Source organism: Lampetra planeri, chromosome 12, assembly GCF_965212315.1.
Source record: "Lampetra planeri chromosome 12, kcLamPlan1.2.h2, whole genome shotgun sequence".
NCBI lineage: Eukaryota > Metazoa > Chordata > Hyperoartia > Petromyzontiformes > Petromyzontidae > Lampetra > Lampetra planeri.
Genome location: NC_136118.1, coordinates 9,674,997 through 9,698,993, shown reverse-complemented (window position 1 = coordinate 9,698,993; position 23,997 = coordinate 9,674,997). Strand labels below are relative to the sequence as shown.

Genomic DNA, 23,997 nt, shown 5'->3' with positions numbered 1-23,997 from the left:
AGAGTCCCGCTTCAGTAACACCTTCACAAGTTTATCCTAACCTTGAGAGCGGCCGGTGCGCTTTGACTGTGCAACTGCAACTCTCTCCCTGCGGCTTGGCAACTTGCTGTCGATGCCGGCTGTGGAGCCGGCCATCGGGTGCACTCATTTGGCACGTGGCAGGTGCGTGTGTTGCTTGCGTGTGTGTGTGTGTTTTTTTAAAGGAATGTTTTTGGATGATTTTGGGAGCTGGGGAGGAGATGGAGGCATGGGGCATGGGGGGCAGGGGGGGGTGAATGAAAGGCTCCGATTGTCCCTGTCGACGTGGATGGGAGGTGGGAAGTCGGGATGGATGGGGGAGAACATGGGTGTGTGGTGTGTGGGGGCGCTGGAGGAGGATATCGCACCTGAGTTGTTGGCACCATTTTGTGGAAGGTCATTAGTGAAAGAGGGTAGAGGGCCGTGTCCAAGTTTTTGGGTTGAGGGTCTTTTTTGTGTTTTAAGCTCACAAGAGCTGCTTTGTGCGTGTGCTGTTTTGGAACGTTTTGCCTTTGTAGGCTCGCAGGGAAGGCAAAGTGTTTTTTGTTGTTGATGCTTATATTTTTTTCTTAGATTCTCTTATGAGGCCTATTGCTGTGCCCGTTGACGCGCAAGTTTAAATTGCGCGCGTGCCTTTGTTTCTGGTGAATACCTCGAGTTAACTTGCTCCAAAAAATGGCCCTAAGTCTTGAAACAAACTCTCACGTTGTCATTTTTTATCAGGGCACAGTTTCTCATCCACGCCTGGGGGAGTAAATATTGTGCAGTGACCTGTGCGGTTTTGTAGTGACGAGAGGCAATGGGTGGCTTCCATCCCTTTCCTTGTACCCTTTGTGTTGAATTAGCCCCCCCCCCAAACCTTTTTTGAAGTAGAATTTATGGTGCCCCCTTGAGTGCTTGGCAGAAGAGTGTCTTGGCAATTTCCAATGCACTTGTGTGCGTTTTGTCTTGTTTGTTTGAGGTCTGAACATTTGGTTCTTCGTTCCAAAAAATGGGGCCCCTTCATCTGTGTTTTTTTTGTGAGGTTGTAGCCATTCAAAATACAATCCAGTGTTTCATACTTATTACTTGAGCCTGCAGCGCTAGCTTATATTAGTTGGGAGACTTAAAGGCCAGTAAACTGTGACTAATTCTTGGGGTCGGAAGAAGACTCAACACGATCACCTAAATATGATCTGCTTTAAGAAAGAAAATTGGACAAAATGTTTAGCTCAACCGTTAAAAATGTAAGAACGCTGACAAGGTTTTTTTTTTTAAGGTTGACAAGTGTTAAACATTAATGCCCATGTTCGATAGTTATAATAACAGTATACTGTTTACAGTCCGTTACCATATATGTTTCAGATAGGCTACTGTACTCATAATCCAATTCATGACTTCACGTCTCACGTGGTATCATTTAAATGGGTTCTGTACATTTACTAACAATTTAATTTCCCAGATGAAAACACAAAAAAAACATGTACAGTGCACGTAATTATAGCTACGTAAAAATTCCCAACCGACTGTGGAGCGCATGAATAGGCAACACACAAGGCCCCATGGGCCAGGCACAGCTCAGTCTTTCAATGTCGTCCAATTAGGAAGCGCGGTTTACTACTTGCAAGCCACTTCACACGTGAATGGAGAAGCGTGGCCGTCTTGAAAAGGCCGCCTGGGCCCTGCCCCACGAGGCCTGGACTTGCCCCATTCCTCTTCCACCACTGTGGCTTGTGAGATTTTGTTTGTGCGACGGAGCTCCCCGAGTGAGATGTGGTGGCACCGTAGGGAATTCACATCCTGCACCTGTGCAAGTCACGGGGATGTTCATGGGACAGCACCAGCTGCCTTGGCAGTCATCGGGTGGTGCTCGCCTCGTGTGACTGTGATTGCGCACGTTTCGTGGGGGACATATTCTCAGTGTAATTTTTTTTTACTAAACTAAAAAAACAGTTTTTTTATTATCCCAGGTAAGGCCCACTGAGCTATATAGCTCTTTTTCAGAAGCGACCTGGCCACAAATGATAGCTTATCATGTGGAAATTTATAGCAGCCAAATAACTCTAAACGCATGTTTCTTAATGTTGAGACAAAAACCAGGAGAAAAATCCACACAACCACAGGGAGAACATGCAAACTCCCAGGTAGTTAACGTCCCACCACCTCGGCGCCTTTGCACACTGTGACCACTTGTGCACTGATTTCTTCTCTAAAAGGTGTAGTACAGTACCTCGCAAATGCAAATTTGTATGAAAAATCAGGGAGGCCCAGCATTGAGATGTTTGGTCAGCACCATTTAACGAGTGGCTTCATGTTAGAGGCAAGTGGCGTACCTCGAGAAACCACGTGGATATGAGGGGATGACCCTCGGCACTATCATCACCTGGACAACTCGCCGCCTGCAAAAGTACAACACCTGCAAACGTCCGGTGGTTACCCATCGTTTCACGGCTCAACCCCTATGCTCTATAGCTTCAAATTATTAATGTAATACGTGCAGAATAGTACCATGAGGTCGATTATGTCTTGCATATAATGTCAAGGCTTTGCGCACTGCGCTCTGATCCCACGGGCATGAGTTTGACTCTCAGCCAGAGCTGCTAACGTGAGTGATGGGCGACGCACTGTGACCTACGTGGTGAAACATGGTCAAACAACCCCCATGGCCGTGACACAGCATGGGACCCCCATCGATGGGTAGGCAAAGCTCTGGAAAGGTTTTATGATGATGATGTCATGGCAACAACCCGGTATAAGAGCAAGAGTGTGGAGAAGAAACTAAAATCTCGGATGTTTTCTTAGGTTTAGTATTCATCATCGTCATGTGAGGGAGGTGGGAGTGTAATGGTTGGCGCTTTGCGCGACGAATCCGGTCACCCGAGTTCGATTTCTGCTCATGGCCAACAGCAGTGACGATTGTTTGAACCGGTCCTGGGCCTCCCCTAGGTGGACTTAGCCTCAAATGAGTACCTGGTGTAGTGCGTAAACGTCGCCACTAGGGAGACAAAGGCGGCCGGGCGTGGTGCTGGCCACCCACCCCCTCGTCTACTGTGCCAGCCTTCATAGGTGCTCGCTGACAGCGCTTCCCCCAAACAGTCTGTTAAGGCTATACAGGGGATCTTTGTCCTGCAGGGAGAGTGACAGTGACATGCTTACTGAGTGCCATGTGCTTTCTGCCCCCCCCACCCCCATGCACCTCCCCCATCGTAGTAACGAAGTTACAGTTGCCGGTGGCAGTAGCGCGTGAGGCCATATGTTGGTTTTGAGTGTTGTGTTACATCGAGGGGGATGTCACAGTGCACGCACACGCATGTACGAGGATGCTGGCCTGTGGTGTCGCACCTTCTTGCTCGTTCAGACCATATGGCAAGCCAATGAACCCAAGACATGGAAACCCCTACAACATTCGGCAAAAAAAAATGCAAAGTTAATACCTATTATTTGGGTCTGGCGACGGGTAATTTTATGCATTACAGCTTTCATTTATTTCAACAAAAACAGCTCTTTTTGTGGCCGAGTGATTTCGCGTTAATTATTTACATCAATTTTAATGAATCGTGCTTAATGCCTCCGCGACTCCCTCAATCTCTGTGCCAGTTTTTTGTTAATTATGTAATATTAAAGCATTTTAATACCCTCCAATTTATATACTCGAAATGTGGAGCCTGTGTCTTGCCTGAAGCTAAATAAAAAATATAAACTTATGTCAAATAATGGAAAATCATACCCTGCATGTCTTTTGAGTAATTACTGGTCATTGGTGATGATGGCGGCATATCCAAGCTTATCCCACGATGTGAGCACAGTTGGGCATTTTACATGACAGTCTAGCTTTGAAAACATCCACACACTTTCTTGGGGTTGACAAATGTTACGTCTAAATTCCAGTGGTCCAGCACAATAAGTTGAATAAATGTATGAAACTCATTGTGCGTTGTGGTGGAGATCCAAGGGTAACACATAAATCATGGATGGACAGGAAGCCCTTCTTTGCGGTGTTTTTTTTGTTCATCAGCCAGTGGGCGGACCAGTGTTTTCCATCAGAAAAACCGAGCCCGTTTCGATTTACCGAGTTTCATCAGCACATTGGTGCTGGGTTGCCAGATGTTACAGTAAATAGCGCTCCGTGAAAATTGGGCCCCTCAAAAGTGTAAAAAGCTCATTATTCGGTCATCATTAGTTTATTTGTTTTCCCACGATTCTCAACCACAATGCACACGAACCACAACGAAGTTGGGACTGTCAAAGTGGTGACCGGACTCCCAAACATCAAAGTGCAGAGATCTTGAATGTAATATCTGGCAACCCAGCACTGCTTCTTGGTTCTTTCGGTAAAGTCACGTAGAAGGGAAATAATAAAATAATAATAAAAAAACAATTTTTTTTTTATTTCCCTTCTACGTGACTTTACCGAAAGAACCAAGAAGATGAATCCCTGCAGTCACGAAAGCTTTAAATCGAAATTTAACCCAGCACTTGTCATTTAATAATCCTGATTCCGCTGATTTGAGAACAAGAAGTAAAAGCCAGTCCTGAGTTTGCTTGTTTAAACAAATGCTGCTGTGAAGCACTGGTGTGAAAGGCCCTTATGCTGATAGTTATTTGTATTTCATATGCAAATATCGTCTTTCTATCCTTTAATTATTAAGCCATTCGTCTAACTACTGCTGCAAAAAGTCTGCCCCATGCCGTGTCGGTCTTGAGCATACTTCACCACTCTGGCCATTATGGGTTGGTGAAGGAGTGGCCCAGGACCGGTGTCAGATTGTGCTTCCCACTTTTGTTAGCCATAGCCAGGAATTGAACTCAAATTGATGGGTTCAGCACACAGCAAGATGGCTGTTTAGGCGCCTGCAGCACCACCTCGCCAAATGTTTTGAGCCACCTGCCGCCACCGCTTACTTCAGTATCCAACAATTAGGCCTAGGCATTGAGGCGGTGCCCACCTCGGGAGTGAGGGGTGTCCAGGGTAGCCACCCTGCCCCCCCACACTTTGTCTGTTTACGAAAGGGGCACAGTGGTTGGGAGATGTTAACTTCCTCGCCTGCTATGCAGGAGATCGCGGGTTCGATCCCGATCCTGACGCCTGTATATTTGGAGTTTGCTGTAGCTCAGTGGGCCTTACCTGGTAAGATTAAAAAAAATTGTTTAGTTTCACTTGCTTATAGCACTGGCACTAAGATTATTGAATAAAGTTGGATCTCATGGAAGGAGCATGCTATAAATTGTGTGTGTGTGTCCATGAGGGGGAGCGGTGGTGTAGCGGTTAGCGCGCTGCGCTATGAACCTGGCGACCCGGGTTCGATTCCCGCTCACGGCTAACACCAGTGACGATGATCTGAACCGGTCCTGAGCCTCCCCTAGGTCGACTCGGCCTTAAATGAGTACCTGGTGCGGTGTGTAAACATCGCCACTGGGGAGACAAAGGCGGTCGGGCGTGGTGCTGGCCACCCACCCCCTCGTGTACCGTTCCGGCCTTCATAGGTGCTCGCTAACAGCACTTGCCCCTACAGTCTGTTAAGGCTATACGGGGGATCTTTGTCTTTGTCCATGAGGAGGCCAAGGATAAAGGCATGAGACAAGAGCCGACTGTTGGCCATAGTCTGCCAACGTGGAAATGTGCAGGGAGTCGTGACTTCTTAACCGAGAGAGCAATTACCAACCTCACGGAAGAGTTGTCTTTTCATTACCAGAGAAGCATGTACCACATTCCACTCTTATTCCATCTTAAACATTCTACATCAGTTTTTCATAAATAGGTTTATCGTTTGCCAATTATTTCTACAGCATGTGTACAATAAATAGGCTACGAAAGGTCATGGAGAAAACCAACTCAAAAAAATGTTGCTATTCAATTAGGCTGGCCAAACCACAGCGTCATACTTTTAACTCGAACGTATCAATAACTCGTCTTACAGGTATAGTAGAGATTCAGGGGAATTTGTGTAAGTTTAAACGTATAACTCGGAGTGCTCAACAAAGGCGATGCATACCTTTACTTTCCAAAGCACTCACCCTGTAGTTTCCCTCCACATTCTGAAGGCTGAATTCGGTGTAATTTGCTGCTCTTCTTACGTTACCCCTTCAATAACGCCCCACCCTGTCTTTTCGTTGCCAGTGAGTCCGGCGTGGTCCCCGGTGGCGTCCAGCATTCGGCATGGCCATGCTCCAGGCTCTGCTTCTCTTCTCGGCTGAGTCCACGTCCCCAACCTCTCCACCGCCGCTGCTCTCCGACCGCCGGCAAGGCGTGCGACAGCCTCCACCTCCGCGTACACCGCCAGCACAGACACAGACACAGTCCCGGGCTTGGCCACCGCCACCGGCCGCCCCCCTGCGAACCTCGGCCTCCGATCCCAGCCTCGCGCAAAGTGCCGCCGCCGCCGCTAGCGCCGGTGCCGGGGCCGGCTGCGGTGTTGGCAACATGGGCAGCGTGAGCAGCCTGATCTCGGGCGGCGGCGGCGGCGGCGGCGGTGGCAGCGGCGGACCCCAGCACGCCGGAGCCAAGGGCCTGCGCAGCAACGCGGGCCGTGCGCCGCACCTCAAGCAGGGTCTGCTGCAGCGCAACGGGCTGCTCAAGAAGGGCTTCTCCTCCAAGGAGTCAGTGGCGAACCTGCTGAGCGAGGAGCGCGTCGCGGCCGCCAAACCGGCCGTGGCTCGGCTCATCAAGGACGAGCGGTCGGCAGCCGAGAGGCTGGGCGGCGCCAACGGACTGGGGCAGGGCGAGTACGTGCAGCTCAACAGCGGCAGCCTTAGGGGGGGCGACGAGAGGGGCGCGATGGAGCCTGCCGACGGCGGCGCGGGCGGCGTGCAGGTGGCCGGCGTGCCGCTCATCAAGGACATACGGGGGCCTCCGCCCAAGATCGTGCCCATCTCTGGGAGGCTGGAAAAGGTGAGCAGAAAAGTTCAGTTTCATTTATTTGGTATAGCCCTGTGAGCCATTCGGCTCCTTGAATCGGGTGCAACTGCAACAAATAAAAACATGAACAAGAAACATATTAAAGTGACTACTCGCAAACAGAAGAATCCAGGGAAAAAACAGCAACATTTTCCGGAAAAAAGCACCGTATATCAATGCTGTGTGCAAAAATCCCAGTGGGATGCAAGTCTCTTGCTGGGTCACAGTTCGGTTGGCAATGCGTTATCACAAACGGGAGTTTAGAAAGAGACGTGTATTCATCTTTGCCCTGCCTTTAAAGCAGGGTTCTTCAACTGGGCGGCCGGCAGGTCAGATGTGGCCTGTGAAGGCTGTTTATTGGGAGTGGCCAATCGAACTGTGACCCAGCAAGAGATTTGGCTCGCAGGCGGACGGAGATATACGGATATTAAAAATAGAAAACAATAGATAGAGATGAGAGCACTGTATACAAGAGATAAAGATTAACAAAAGATATCTGAGAGACCTGAAGACACGGGTATAGATTAGAAGGCACATGTACGCGATGCCAGCACATTGCAATCTTATTATGTGGCCCACCATAAAATATAGTTTAAGAACCCTGCCTTAAAGAATAAATAGGGTTAGCCACTGCGGTGTGGGAAATCAAAAGTGACATTCGTAACATGTGAATGGAAGTTAAATAATATTTTATCAGTGCGCAATTATCTGCGTGTGAGTGGGATGTTCGCTGTGGTGTGCTGCAATCCATCGTGTCTGCTAATGCATAATTTAGATTTCCTTTATCATCGCAAGTTGCTTTTTATGCTGCTGCTGCCTCTTTGTCTGTACAAATGCCTCATGACGCTCTTGAAAAGGTGGCACAACACAAGGCTGTTTTACTCCTTGTATTGTGTAAAAACTACATAAATTAAATTTAAAAAAAATGTGTGAACAAGTATATATTTGAACAAGGCGGCTGTGCAAGGACGGCTTGCGAGGTTTCTCACGCTGCTCTTAGAATTTTTGACAAGTCGCTTCAGTTTGACTGAGCCTTTTTGGCGTTTATAGTGACTGACATCCTAAACATGATCTGGTATAATATAGGCAACTTTCAATGTTCCATGGTTGTTAAATGCATTAGTTGTGAAGGTATTTATTTTCTCTTATCTTGAACGGTTGATTACGCGGAGTTCTATCATACTCTATTTGAAAAAAGTTTTGCTGGCTGGCTAGCCCACAGGCGGCGGGCAAGTGCATGGCGGTGACATCACCTACGTCACACAGCCTTGACACGATCCGTGTGTGTCACGCTGATGTGACACCTCCCACGCCAGCTGTGGCAGTGCTAGTTATTATTATGTGTATGCTCGTGTCCATGGCTGGTGAGCTTACATTTGACGGCAACCTTAGGCGGGCAGTCGTGGCACACACCTCTTGTCCAGCACTGTGGAGACAAGTATTGGTGAATCGTGCCCCGTTCCCGTCGGCGTTGAGGCGCTAATCCTCTGGCTTGCCAGGAGAGGGCAGTACAGCAGACTGCCTGTTCTGTTTGGAATTGGTGTTTCTCCCCTCGCACGCATGGGGTTTTCCGGATGCTCCAGTTTCCCCCCACATTTAAACACTCATGAATTTCCCAATGACACCTTAATATACAGAGGAATGCAGAGCTTTGGCAATTGCTGGTACCGGCTCATCGCCCCCAGGCTGCCTTCATTGCGTGTCTGTGGTTCCCTCTCGCCTCAGCGGCGTTCCCTCTCCAATGGTGTGGATGAAGATCAGGATACAGATTACATATTTACATTATATAAGATCTCTGATGTATTATTTAATAAATATCTCCTTGCAGGAAAAACAGAAACAAACTGATGGGTGCTAAAGCATGTGCACTTGCTCAGAGGGGGTGACAGTGCCACACACAATGGTGCCAGTAGATTTTGGGGGCCGTCCATAAATGACGTCACACACCTATGGGGGGGGGTCAGACATTTGTGACGATCTCCTACAACATCAGAGTGCAGCGCCACATTAAATACGCACTACAATGACAATAGTTTAAAGCGATTTGAAGCATGTTTTATTTGGGGGGCGGGGGGCAGAGCTTTGTGACGTCATATTTGAGAGGGGTCTGACTTTTTGTGACGCCGTGTGCCGATGGAGGGTGGGTCAAAAATCGTCCAAAATCGGGTGACGTCATTTATGGACGGTCCCCTTGAGCAAAATAACCAAGAGGTGAAGTCAACCAATCTCATTGTGTTTTTGGTGTAATTTCATAGTAAGTAGTACGTTATTTAATTCAATTCTAATAGCATTTCAGAAATGTGTTTACCGAAGGCGTTAGGGTGGAGGACTTTAAGTTCACTGTTTTGTTTGTGACGAGGGCCTGCCCTAACTTGTTAAACATCCTTGTCATCTGCATAAACAAACATTCAGGTTATTTTTAGCGCGGAGTACTGTATTCTGAAAATAATAAAAACATGTTTTTTAGAAATCACCTTGACAGTTTCTGTGAAAAAGGCAGCTCTGGTACATTTTGAGGTTTTACATTTTTTTTTGCAACAGATTCATCATGAAGGGCCTTTCCCAAACTTTTCTCCACAGACACACCCCCCACATTAATAAAACCAGAATGCACCACAACTAAGGAAGATTGCATTGATGGTCGTGATGCATGTTAATGTACATCAAAGTTATTTAAGAATTGTAGTTTACAGCCATTTGTCATGCCACTGCTGGATGGAGTCCCCTCTCCCGCACATCCTTTCAAGCGTGGGGGTTGTTTGACCTTACTGCACTACATTGGTCAGTGTGGGTTGGTGATGACGGATGCCCGATGCCAATTCAATTCAGATATCGCTCGTCACTGATGTTATTAGCCACGGCCGGAAATTAAACTCGGGTCACTGAATGTATATCACGGAGTTCGAACCACTGTACCACCACCCGCCCCATCCCTTTTTACTGATGAAAAAAAAATTGTAACGTTGCAAGCAATACTTACATAACTATAACGTATTTAAGACTGAAGCTTTCGGGCATTTTCCTGAGTAAAGATTAATAACAATACCGTGTGTTCCTATTTTATAAATAAGCACAGCGTGAGCCGAACAGGTTTTTTTTTAAGTTATTTTTGGATTAAATGCAAAGGTAATTTGTCACTTTGTCTCATTATTCATCCTACGTATTTTGGACATGCACCAGGGTGTTCCTGGGTTTTTCTTTTAGTGAACGAAGCCACACGTAAGCTAATTCACCTAGGTGAAGGAAGCCATTGCACTTACTGTGTAAGCCCTTATTGAAATTCTTCAGGGCGTCTTCATAAATTCCATCCATTGCATGCGTTCCTTCCTCGCCTGTCAGCAATAATGGATTGCTTACATGCAGAAACACACGCTCGCCCATTTCATTGGCTGCGAATATACATTTCTTTGTCAAGACCACCCTGCACAGAAACAATGAAAATGTGTAAGTATTTGTTAGTACAAATATCGTAAATACAAATACTCAATTAATCGAATCGGTAATACTTTAGCTCAGAGTTATACGAACACCATGAAGTATTACTCTTGAACACGGGCAGAAGACAACCGTCACGTTTAAAAACATTTCACCCCGGCTGCTTGCCAAACGTTCGTCTTAATTGCAGTGGCCAACGTTGTTGTGGCGGCGATCACACTGCAGTGGGACGAGTTCCTTTTTGGGCAGAATGCGCTGTGGAGACAGCCAGAGTCCTGTGGGCGTTCGCAGGTGTCACCCGTCACCCAGACAATGGCCACACGCCGCCGCCGCCGCCTCACTGACTCGGCTTATCAATGCCGCCCACATTCCAATGAAATGACCGAATTCTCGGCCGCGGCGGTGTGGGGCAAGTTAAAACTCGCTTATCCGATCGGTCAGCATTCAGAAGGATCGCACGAGGCGGTGACATTCATAACGGTGAGGGGCTCTAGGCAAAAAATACTTTTTAGATTAACCCAGGTTTTTGGCAATAACTGCGTAGCGTCTTTCCACGCAACACAAAGGTTGCTTTTGTTTTCTCTGACATTTATTTGTTTTCGTTTCTCCGCCTTCATCCCTCGTACCTCCTCTACCCCCCCCACCACCACCACCACCCATTTTGTTTCAGAGTGTGGAGAAGAAGCTCATCCGTCCCATCGCCCTCAAGCCGGCGGCGACAACGTTGTCAGGCGGCGGTGGTGGCGGCGGCTCCTCCCGCGGCGGTGGCGGCGGCGGCGGCGGTGGTGGTGGCGGCAGCAGCTCCCAGCGGCCCTCGCAAACCTCGGGGCCTCGACCCCTCAAGGGCATCTTCCCGCTGGAGCAGGTCAAGTGCGCCGTGCCCAACTCGATCGCGCCTCCCAGCAAGTGGAGCTCCACCGAGGGCCTCTACCAGAACGTGGGCCAGCACGCGGCTGCCGCAGGACAGTGCCTACTGTCGGACTCGGGCCGCAACTCGCTGTCCAGTCTGCCCACGTCCGTAGGGGCCGGAGTGGCCGGTGCCATCGGGCGGGTGGACGGGCTGTGCGTGGTGGGAGGGCCCGGGGGGGTGCAGCACCAGCAGCAGCACCAGCAGCAGCAGCTACATCATCATCATCAGCACATCGTGGGGAAGATCAGTGCCTCGACGGGCCACATCGACCACATCGCGAGCGGAGCGCCGCTGCAGCCGCCCCCGCCTGCCACGATGATGTCCCATCACCACCACAATGGGCTCTCATCCGGCAGGAAGGCCTCGGCCGTTGAGGTTTGTGACGCACACGACAATTGGATTTGTTTCCCACACTGTTTAATGCCTTTCTTCGTTGCTCTCTGACGTGTTTTTGGGTCTTACTGCCTGTTGTTTGGCATGATGTTTTTTTTCCCTGCACGTGCCGAGAGCTTCAGGAAATTAATTGGTTATTTGCCCCATTGTTGAAGTTGGTTTTACGTTGTTGCATTATTTTTTTTCGTCATTTTGGTGACCCGAGTCACTCTTGCAAATCGGATTATCTTTGGTCTCTTTGATTTCCCACATGGCTAAACAACATTAAAATGTATAAGGTATAGGGTGGTTTATAGCAATACAGTATGTAATTTAATGTTGGGTTTGTCTATGGCAGTATATAGTACGGTATAGACGCGTGTGATGTAAGAGAATAAAGTTTAGATGGAAGCATATTATATAATTTTTTACAACGTAGAATTTTGTATGTATTACTTACTGTTAGTAACTCAGCTTATTGTAGAATATAGTAAGTATACTGATGATGCTATGTAGTTTATACTTTAGTTTGTTATGCAGTTTATACTTTAGTTTTTTACGTGGTTGTTTAGTAACTGCAGCTACATACTATTAACATTCCTTTCCTTTGTTAATGCTACCCCCCTCCCCCCCCCCTTTGATGCTGCTAATCCTGCATAATGCACGGGCATAGTATTGATTTGGAACCCCCCCAGCCCACCTCCTACGCATTTTCCATATGCTGAATTCCTCTTGATATGCAAATTATTTTGTCTAGGCGCTCTTCTTCCCACCTCCCCCCCTCTAACCCAGCTTAAATATACGCTCCAAGCTTGGTGGTGTTTCATTATTCGCCTGAGGACGGCTGCTTGCGTTGTGGCCGAAACGTCGTGAGAATTGTTTTATTATGTTTTATTTTTATTATTTTATTACTTCCCTTCTACGTGACTTTACCGAAAGAACCAAGAAGAACATAAAGTAAACTGTCCGAACAGCAAGCGACAAAACCCAACAACACAATCGGGGGAGCTGTTAAGTACGTAGCAATAAAATCACGAGCACTATTACAATGAAGTGCACGCTTTTCCAAACTGTGAACGAGCGGAGTTGGCTGTGTGATGTATTGTGCCTTATATATTTAGCAGAATGGAAATTCAATGTTCAAAAATGTCTTATCAACTGAATACATTGCACTGAAAATCCACACATAACACCTGACTGTAAATCCCATAGCTTTTCGTAGCTTGTGAGCGGAAGAGACAATTGTTTCACACGTGCCTCTTGTTCCATTTGTTCGTCTATTTTTGGGGAAATTACACACATCCATGCTCGTGCATTCACGAGCGTTTCACACATACACGCACACACGCACACACTCAGAGCTGTTAAAACCACGAGGCACGTGGACCCATTCTCATGACCGCATGATTTGTTCTCTCCGATGTACGTTTGCAAGAGCGCGCACGCATCATCTCTGCGAGTCGTTTGCCGCGCGCGTCCGCCCACGCTAGCGCGCACACTTTATCCTCGCACCCCGCGCTCGCCCGTGCGCTGCCACCTCTTCTGCTCGCTCGCTCGCTCGTCCGTTTGCCCGTCTGTCCGCTCACCCCGCTCGCGTCGTGGTTCTCCCCCCCCCACCCCCCCGCGCAGTCAGGGATGCTCAGCGGCGGCTCCACGCTGGACAGCGGCCGCGGCTCCTCCTCCAGCAGCAGCGGCGGCAAAGGGGGGGGACGGCGGCCGACGGGCACTGGCGGCAGCGAGGCGGGGGGCTCGTGCGACCAGTCGCCGTGCTCCGACGACCCGTACGACGTGGAGGAGGAGTTCCGGCGGCGGTGGACGCGGCAGGCGGGCGGCGAGGGCGGCCCGACCGTCCCCTACGCCCGCGACGACCGAGGGCCCGGGCCCTCGGAGGCTGAGCTTGCCGAGCTGAGGTACGACGCTGAGGGAATGGATTTTTTGGCGTTGTTTGGTTGATACGACTGTCTCCCGCGTTGTTGTCTCCTGCATTTGGCAAGTTCCCCGTAGCTGAATTCTTTAGGTGTACAGAGAAAACACGAAAATGCACAACCTCTACTGGTTGAGGCACCCTGTCACATGACCTCGCCACCATTACTTTTTCTCTCTATAAGCCGTTGACTGTGGGTGGTGATAGCTGCCAAGGAAATTTTTTTTTTCTCTTAATAATACAAAAAAAATTTGTCTGGTCAGTGCACCATTGGGTCCGGGATCCTTCCATTTCACACGTAGTATATCTTTTTTTATTGTGGCTCCTCTGGGTTGCAAATCTGCAAATACCAAGGGCCGAGTGCTGTCGAGGGCCAGGCTTGCTGAGCTGAGGTATGACGCGGCTGAGAATTTCCGCCCGTGTAACGATTTATATCTGGCCATTGAAGCAGTCATAAAAAATATATTATTCAGAGAAGCCCAAAATAGCGGCCACCGAACATGCTCCACACATGCCTCCGCAGCCTCATCCGCGCCGTATAAAATATGGTCGGCAAGTGATAAATTAGGTGGCATGATGCAATTAAAGAAGGGATGTTCATTAAAACTTGTGCCTCGTATGTCAGTGACTTTGGCATGGAATTCTCGTCATTCCTGATTTGTTGGATTTGCTTGGACCCTTGGGGCACTTAAATAACCCACAAAAAATAACTGCGCAGCTTTGTGCTGCCGCTGTCTTCACATGGAATGTGTGTAGGTGGTGGGGTGGATAATTTACGGCAATGGCTGCTCAACCGAAGGTTGGTTTTCTTATCGGGGCTTGTTATGGGGCTTATTATGAGGCTTGTTATCCAAATTAACCACAAAGCAGAGAGGTATGATGAAGGGCCATTGGCTGAAATGTTGGCTAATGCATATCTTTATTCGTTCCTTTCAGGGCAGAGTTATTGATGGATGTTTTGACGTTTTGTTATTGTTCTGAATGCACCAAAGCCAAAGCATTATATCGCAAAAAATAAAAAGTTTAAACCATCTCAAACGATAAGAATTATTATTTATGCTATATAAGCATCAGGAAATATTGTTCATTCAGTTGTAATGCAAATCGGTTGGTTTTATTTGGCTGTGAGTGTAATTAAGCGAAACTTCAATTGCACTCGCATTATAATTACAGCGAAACCCCATTCCGAGATTCTCCAGGAGTTCCAGAGAAATTTTACATCATGAACCAGAGAAAATCATGGACCAGAGAATAATGTTTCTTCCCAGAACACACTTCACTTCATGCTGTCTGTTTATCCTAAACCTGTTCGTCTCTTTCTACCTCTCACACCTCTCATGCTGTATTTGTCTCCCTCCATACATCCTTGCAATGTTTAACACGCAGTAGCCTTTCTCGAACAATATCCATAATGGAGGTTTTTTTGGGTTAGATCGTGTGCATACAAATGTGTCGTTAAACCCTCCACCACCCGGCACAGCCAATTAGTAATTCGTAACTAATTGGTGTGCTGAACGAGTAACTAATTGGCATGTTCTGTTTACGTGACAAACCTTAGTAATTGGCTGTGTCGGGCGGTGGCAGGTTTAACGACACTTTTATATTCACGCGATCTAACCCAAAAAAAACCTTTAATGGATCTCCTTGTAATGTCTCCAGATCTCTCACTGCATACATCTGGAAGTCCAGTCTTTGCTTCTCACGGCTCGTGCCACATCTTGGTGCGATAAAAGTTTTTTATGGGGAAGAAAAAACATGGTTATAAATATATTTACAATATATGGTAGAGGCAGAATTCTAAACGATGTAATACTTGGAAAATGTTGGGAGGATGCTTGTAGCAGGAAAATGTAACATCATGCTGATATGGATCTTTGGGCATCTCCCAAAAATGTGATAATACAAGAAAAAACCATGACAAATAGGAATGTTATGTCAAAGTTTGTATATTCACTGTTTCCAACATCACTCCAGCACAATTGAAAGTACAGTCTATAGTAAAGTGATGCGGATTACCTAAAGCTGGAAAATAGTGTAGCACTCTGCATATCAAGGAAAGGTTTAATTAATATTTATCCATCACCACACGAAATTGTGTGATCATATGCAAAAAAACAATGTGTGCAGCTATAGTTACATCTGCTGCGAAAGAATTAAGACAAACTCAATACTGTAGGCAGTTGGTAGTAAGTGGTGGCCTGGGTTCGATTCCCGCTCGGTCAACACCGGTGACGATTATCTAAACCGGTCCTGGGCTTCCTCTAGGTCGGCTTGGCCTCAAATGAGTACCTGGTGCAGTGTGTAAACATCGCCACTGGGGATACAAAGGCTGCAGGGCATGGTGTTGCCTACCCCCCACCCCCTCACGTGCCGTGCCGGCCTTCATAGGTGTTCGCGAACAGCACTTCACCCAAAAATCTGTTCAGGCTACACGGGGGATCTTTATCTTTGTGTATTCGTATGTGTAGAGGATGCTTTTATTTTAATGCCACTTCCCACCCTGCTTTCATATAATGTATGAGTGTGACATTATGTAACTTGTTATATTTACATACATATTGTTTCCCATGCACACATCTCCTCTTCATTCTTATGAGCTCACTCTGCCACCTTCTGTATTTTCATGCCCTCTTCTTATTGTGTCTGTATGTTGAACTTCTTTTGCACTGTAAGTAGCCAACCGTGCTAATCAGAGGTACGGGGGAAGGACAACAAACACAACAGTTCTAAAGAAATTCGTTTTCATTCTAGATTTAAAATTGCATAGCTGCAAGTGGCTTATTAACATCGGAAGGTAGAGCATTCCAGACGGCCGCAGAAGCGCATCTGAAAGGGATGCTATGCAGTACCCGTCTTTGTTCTATCGCTCGCCAAAAGCCGCTGTCCATCTCAACTCAAACGTGCACCCTCTACCTCTCGTACGTCTCTCTGCCACCCAACACTACCACCAGCCTCACGCCCGACCATTCCTTGTTGACCCTTGCCTCCCCCGTCCCCCGCCCCCCACCCCAATGCCACAATTTCCGCTCGTGGACCAGCAGGCAGGCGTACGGGGCACGCCTGCGCCAGGCCGGGCAGAAGGCTCAGCGGGCGCAGCACATGGCGCAGCTGCAGGTGTTCCAGCTGACGCAGGAGAAGCGCCGGCTGCAGGAGGAGGTGGGGCGCCTGCAGGACGAGGTGGCCCGCATGCAGGGGAACTGCCAGACGCTGGAGAAGCACTGCTCCGCGTTCCAGCGCCAGCAGAACGAGCTGGCCCCACGCCTGGAGGAGACCAAGTGGGAGGTGACGTTAACGCACAGCTGCGCCACCCGTGTTCCCGCACCTCCAATTTAAGCACGGTTGGCCTACGTACGGTGCGCAAAGAAGTTCGGCGAAACGCACCGCTGCTGTCTACTACGACGTAACGCGTCGCTGCCATCGCTTAGCGCACCGCCGCATTAAGAGCGGCCGCGCATGTACGAGTAAAGAGAGACGCCACTTCTCCGGGCGTGTTCGGTGCGAATCCTGTCACGTGTGTGTGTGTGTCCGCACAGATTGCTCCTCATCATCCAAACGGTGAAACGTCAGTTTGACCAAATCGGCTGACACGCGTCCGATCTCACTAGGCTTAAAAAGCTTGAGCAGGGGTGAATCTGGATGTTGCTTGGATCGACAGGTTTCCGTGGCTACGTGGCAAGCAGTCGGAGGGAATGCAGCACATTTCATTGTTATACTGTACTTTCATGCTCCCCGCCTTCACCAATTTGCACTGACCAGTGTGATGAAGTCTCGTCAAATAACCCGAGTGACCCGCACAGTATATGTATACACAGAGTGCAGATGAACACGTAAAAGGAAAAAATGTGCTATCACCTCCAGCTGACTCCTTATTTTTTATTTATAGAACACTTCAGCTCAAGGCACTTCACATAATAAAATAAAGCTGTATAAATACATTATTTAGATGGCGCGGGATGTTCAAGGGATACGGAAAGGGTGACCACGATAGAGCAGGGTGAGTTTGGGGTTAGGGGAGTGGATGGTGGGGGGGGGGGTATTGAGGGGGGGGTGAGGGAAGAGGAATAGAATGGGCAATGTAGAAGAGGTGCGTTTTAAACTCGAGAGGCGAGGATAATGAGATGCATTCAGCACTTCGTTGACATCACTTCTGGGTGACTCGTCCGTCCGTGCGAAGACTGGGAGTATAGAAAAACATTTGCCACAACGAATCGGCCACCCATCTTACCCGGACAATTTATTTGGCGATCCTGCATTGGCGCAGCGGTGCACAAGCAGAAATGACAAACGGCTCGAAACATTCCTCAGTAACACTGCCTTACAAAGAAAACGAATATATTGAGGAAAACTTATCCGGGCAAAAGCTTTGTGTCGTGCGGCAGCTGACGGCCAGGATAACAGGAACGTGAACTGATTGATTTTAGGAGGAATGGATAATAGATATACTGTAGCGATGGAAGGAGTTTCATTCACCCCATTAGCATGGAGACGACTGTTGTTGTGACCACTCGCACTTTGAGTGAGTGTTGCCATCTGCTCTGTGTGGTGCTGGCCACCCCCCACCCCCTCGTGTGCCGTGCCGGCCTTCATCGGTGCTACTCGCTAACAGCACTTGCCCCAAAAGTCTGTTAGCGCTGTACGGAGAGGATCTTTGTCTTTGTTTTCGCTCTCTCCGTCCAGGACACAATGAGTCCATTTGCGACCAGTATCCCTTAATCAGAGCATAGCTCCTTTTATGTTTTGCTCGGGGCCTACGTGGAGGGGAATGAGTGTCGGCAGTGTCAATATTAGCGTGGGTTTATCAGATCCAGATACAGGCAAACCCATGTGCAATGTGTACACGTGTGGGTGGGCACAGTACGATTTCATGTTTTACATTCTCTTCTCAATCACGGATATCAGAGTGTTAAGAGATGTTACATGCCAACGTTGTAACCTACGGTAAGCTACGGTAATTGTATGGCTGTATTTCCAGGTGTGCGACAATACGACTGCGTACGTTCTCGTGGTCCATCTCAGGTGTAAACACGTTGGAAAACCCTGACTCGTCACGTTCGTCTCTTCCCCCACGCGTGTGCCCCTTTTTTTTGTCGGGTTTCGTTCGTCCCTCATATAATTTCCCCCCCTTTCTCGAATTTAAAAATTTTAATTTTCAGAGTCCTCGGTGTGTTTCTGACGACGGCGTGCCACAGGTGTGCCAGAAGTCGGGGGAGATCTCCCTGCTCAAGCAGCAGCTCAAGGAGGCCCAGGCGGAGCTGGCGGGTCGCCTCGGCGAGCTGCTCGCGGTGCGCGCGCAGGCACGCGACGCGCGCTCCGAGCTGGCCTCGCGCGACGAGCAGACGCGCGCCCTGCAGGCCCGACTCCACGCCAAGACGGCCGAGCTCGAGGTGTGCGCCAACGAGCTGCAGCGCCGCGCCAGCGAGGCCGCGCTGCTCCGCGAGAAGCTGGCCCAAAACGAGGCGCAGGCGGCCGAGCTCCGCCGCAAGCTGGCGGACGTCGCGGCCGCCCCCCCCGCCGGCGGTGGCGGCGGCCGTGGCATTGACGACGCGGACAGAAGGGTGCGCGAGGATGAGGAGGAGGACGACGAAGAGGGTGAGGCGGAGGAGGCCGAAAACCGCCGTGGGGAAAACAGGACCGACGGAGCGCAACCGGGGCCAGGGAAGCCACCCGTCGGCACGCGGGGCCTGACGGAGCTCCCGCCCGAGGGCGACGACCGCAGCGGAAGCGCGGGGGACGGGTCGGAGGCGGAGAGCCGGCTGCAGGGCCTGCGGCGCGACGTTAGCAGGATGCAGGTGGAGGTGGAGGCCCTGCGCGAGAAGCTCGGCGAGCAGGCGGGCGCGTTCGAGGAGGAGCGGCGCGTGTGGCTCGAGGAGAAGGACAAGGTGATCCGCTACCAGCGGCAGCTGCAGCAGAGCTACCTGCAGACCTTCCAGAGGAACCGCGCGCTGGAGGACGAGGTGAGGCGCATGGCGGCCGAGCTGGAGAGCAGGGACATGGAGGAGGTGGACGCTCACAGCGAGTTTTCTTACAAGAACGCGGCGACTACCGGCGCCGTGGTCTCTGCGGTGGCTCCGACTGAAATCTGACGGCACCGCTCGACGGCTGTGCTGCACGGCAGGGACTTGGCGCGTTTGTTTACGAAGGGAGCGCCAGACAGACAATCGACCAGTCGCCATCTCTGCCCCTGAGAAATGTGCACCACGAAGAATGGAGCCTTAATTAATGATTGATTTCTATTGACCTTATGGCCAAGAGCAGAATGTTGTCACACCGAAACCAGTTTTCTTTTTAACATTGCAAAATATTTACATTGCAAAGTCCGTGAGATGACTTTAATTCAACTTCCTGGTAAACGGGATGCCCGCTGTGATGGGGGATGGAATATTCTACCCCCAAAATGCTACAGATAGTTCATTGTGAAAATTACTTTCCTGACCCGCGCGTGTGTGTGTGTGTGTATCTGTCTGTCCTTGTACTTCGTTAATTCTCTGCAGTACAGTATTTATCTCTTGCCATAACCCGAGGCAATATTTATTCATCAGTGTTCGCTTGCACTTACTGTAAACAGACAGTGGAATAAGCACATCTAGTTCGGTTTGGACAAGCACATGACCGCCATTATACGTGTACATATTGCAGCTCGCCGGTTTGTATATATTGGTGATGGCTGTCAAACCCTCGCAGATGTCCTTGTGTAGGTTTGTAATGTAGCTTTTTCTACGTTGTAGAGGTTACGTGGACATTCATGTTTCTACCACCGTCATGACGAAAATGTGAATATTTGTGCGTGTTTTTTTTCTACGTGCTTGCATGGTTACCCCATTGTTGCTGAATTAACGTCAAACCGTTGTGTAAATATTTACACTATGAGATCTCTTTTACCAGTGGCAAAATATAATGGTAGGTTTTTACCCTTTTAACTGGTACAAAACTGACACCTTTATTCAAGGCATCATGTTTGCAATGACCACAACACAAGTAGTCAAAAAAGCAAACAAAAAGAAGCAACTCTGATAAGGATGATAATATGCACTGTCCTTGAAGTTGATTGGCCCACACCCGAGACGGCTTTCTTTAGAGCCTAGTCCCCATTGGTGTAGGGCCAGATGACACCAGAAGGCGTACAACTCAAAAACAGTGCAATATCAGAGTATTGAGAGTTCGGGGTAAACATTTACACTATGAGATCTCTTTTAACAGTGGCAAAATATATTATCCTTATCAGAGTTGCTTCTTTTTGTTTGCTTTATTGACTACTTGTGTTGTGGTCATTGCAAACATGATGCCTTGAATAAAGGTGTCAGTTTTGTACCAGTTAAAAGGGTAAAAACCTACCATTACGTTGTGTAAATGTGCATGTGTTCCCGCAAACGGTGTCAACGATGAACGAGACGAAGTTGTCGTCGGTGCCATATGTGCGAGTTTCCAAAGAATTCCGAATCCCCGCTGAAGACGCGCTCCGTGTTCGGCGGTTAACTGACTAGCTTTGCTCGCTCGAATACACGGCGGTCTTGTCCAACATGCTACATCCTTCCCCGCCGTACTTATGCGGCTTCGAGCGTGTTTCGTATAATCGTCGACTGTCGCGGCTTAATGACCACTCGCATTTGTACGTGAAAATAATACGTCTAAAAATGCCAGTCGTGAATATCTTTAAATGCGTTTTGAAGGCCATGATTCTCACACCCTTCAATATCGTGGTGCTGCTCATTTACAGTGCCGTGGATTCAGGCTCGCCTAGTCAAAGCTCTGTAAAGACGTCGTACACATTTTGGTGCACTGCTATATACACTGTACGGTAAATGTTTGCTTATTGTTTTTCACTCGATAGAAATTGCTTCATCACCAAAGTCCACGGGGGACTCTGCATATGGACTCGATTTGGTATATACAGTACCTCATACTCAACATTTTTCAAAAGAGTCCACTCGAGGCTAACTACAGAAATTACATATTTTGTACGTACCAAAATCTCACAGAATGTTTCCAGCTGGTGATTGTGTAAAATGTCTGTGTCATGTGATTGTGGCTACTTGGGTTTTATAGTTTGCTAATTATTGGCGACTGGGTGTAAACACATAACACCTTTTGTATGACAGTGGTTCTCAACCATTTTGTTGTTCCGCCCCCTCAGCCTCAGACTCCCATACTGCATTAGTGTTTTGTTACCACATCATGTGATGTGACGCTGACGTTCCCCGGCCACATTCACGATGCATCCTGCACGGTATCCACGCCGCAGCCTGCGCCCTCTAGGCCTCCTAGGGGGTGCATCCCACAGGTTGAGAGCCACTGCCCTCAGAACTCGTAATGTTTGACCCATGTTTCAAATAGTAAATGGCTAAGACAACAGCTGGTGTGTTAAGCTGAGCTGTAGTTTAAATGTGGGTTCAATTGTTTATCTCTCCTGCCTTGAGGCTTCCAACGTGTTGGAATATGTGTTCCCTTTTTATTTATTTAAGTATTAATATTTTAGCAATAATTAATACAAAGCAATTTGCCAATCTTATGTTTCACTTCTGAGCGTTTTAAAAGTCGCCGTTTGTAGTTGAATTGATCGTCGTACATGATGCTTTTCATAGTCCACAACTGTAATTTTTTTTCATTTTCAATTAAGGACATTATGTTACTGAGAATTTTTGATCTATTTCCCATATTACACATGTCCTCATAGTATACATATACACAATACAGCATATAAAACAACCGTTTATGCAATATAAATAAAATCCCAAAAGTAGGAAACTTAACAGGATAAAAATACAGTACATAAATATGATGTCGTTAACTTAGGGGCCTGTATTCAGTGTTGCCAACTTATCGATCTTGTTGCTAGATCTAGCTACTTGTTGGGTTTCTCTCGTGGAAAGCTTGTCGAAACGACTAAGTTACATATCTAGCGACTTCTTGAGATGAGGACATGATGCAGATTTAGGAGCTATTCCCCATGGTGGGTATGAAGGATTTTTCACCGGTTTACTCTGCTCAACGCTCTGTAAATTGTCTCGCGACATTTTTCGAAGGCTACATCTCGTGACCTCTTCGAGGTTCGTTTCGGCAACTCTCTCCGCGTTAAGGAGTTCCCGACGCTGCCTACGATTGCGAGCGTCGTGTGCACACGCATACCCTGCGGTGTCGTTGCAAGAGAAATAGCGGACGAGGCTGTTGATGCTGCTGGATCGACGATAGTATTGCTATAGCGGTGTGCTTCGAGTGTGACGGGGGGGGGTAGTGCAAACCTGCCAAGCATTATTGTGTCACACCTTTCACCGCTGCCGCCATTGTGCCCAGACTTTGTAGCCATGTTATTTTTGTACTTGGTGCTTCCATAATTGGAGCCAGGATGTCTGTGGCATGTGTACATTGGCTCTGCATGGCTGGACAGAGAGTGCTTGCACACGTGTAACACCTTTTGTAAATAAACTTAAGTGAACTTAAACTCGCGCAAGTTTCGCGTCCTCGTGGTGCATGTTTTGTGCGTTGCGTCTATCTCAACTGCCGTTGTTGGCTCCAACATTATCGTCGATGAGATTCTAAGCTGATTTCCAAACACTGATTCGAAGTCATTGTGTGTACTTTAAAAAAATATATACATGTGCATTTGTCGAAAGAAAAACATACTGTCATAAACCGTGGTAAAATTGCCCTATATTTTACATCAGACATTCTCATTGACTTTTGAAGACTTTTCCAATCAGGTGCTCCTGCATCTGGATGTTTGGCCAAATTTGTTCATGACTCTAGATTTGAAGCTTTCGTGACTGCAAGGATTCATATTCTTAGGTTTTTTCGGTAAAGTCACGTAGGTACAAAATTAAAATTAATAAAAGTGAAATAAAATAAAAATCATGACGTTTCCTCTTACTTGATACAGCAATCGTGCTGTGACGGTTCCACCTGAATACGGAGGCTTGTGTTGCCTCCGAAACGTCGTGATTTTTATTTTATTTTACTTTTATTAATTTTAATTGTTCATGACTACTTGGCATGTGAAAGGAAACTGCAATTTTTGAAGAAAACCCACCACGAATACAAGAGGATAACGGTCAAAGCTCCACACAGATAGATTCAATCCACAGACAGGGCGAATCTGCAGATTGAAAGTATTGCTGTCCTGCCATCATCGGGATAGCTCACAGCCCCACAGCTACAACACCTGGTATTCCCGCTGATATACCAGACGAGGCCAGTTAAATTACAGGCTAGTCCATAGTATTATAAACTACTCATGACATGCTTTCTAAAAAAAACGAGCATGGTCAAGCATCGTCAACCCCCGTGGCGAATGTGATGTGGGGAGGCCTTCATTCAGGAGTGGATTGACAAAAGGGGGAAAAAAGGGAACTGTGGTTAGGAATGGCAGGGCATGTATGCTGCTTTATAATTAAGCCCTCACAAATGAGACCTCGCCTGTTCATCACAAAGCAAAAAAATTGGCCCATTAGTGTGGGAGGAATGAAAGTCGGG

At 48.0% G+C, this 23,997-nt stretch overlaps 1 protein-coding gene across 4 annotated transcripts in view; it reads left to right on the top strand.

Annotated features, from left to right (window-relative positions):
* Window positions 1-22,973, top strand: part of LZTS2 (leucine zipper tumor suppressor 2) — a 71,244-nt gene extending 48,271 nt beyond the window's left edge. For 3 of the 4 annotated variants that reach the window (XM_078599453.1, XM_078599455.1, XM_078599454.1), the window contains exons 2-6: window positions 6,116-6,886; window positions 10,998-11,612; window positions 13,239-13,519; window positions 16,572-16,815; window positions 18,723-22,973. In XM_078599453.1, the coding sequence (XP_078455579.1) occupies window positions 6,155-6,886; window positions 10,998-11,612; window positions 13,239-13,519; window positions 16,572-16,815; window positions 18,723-19,616 (2,766 nt within the window). In that variant the 5' untranslated portion in view covers window positions 6,116-6,154 and the 3' untranslated portion in view covers window positions 19,617-22,973. The remainder of the gene's footprint in view (window positions 1-6,115; window positions 6,887-10,997; window positions 11,613-13,238; window positions 13,520-16,571; window positions 16,816-18,722) is intronic. The other variant, XM_078599456.1, reaches the window with a different exon arrangement.
* Window positions 22,974-23,997: the final 1,024 nt, after the last annotated feature.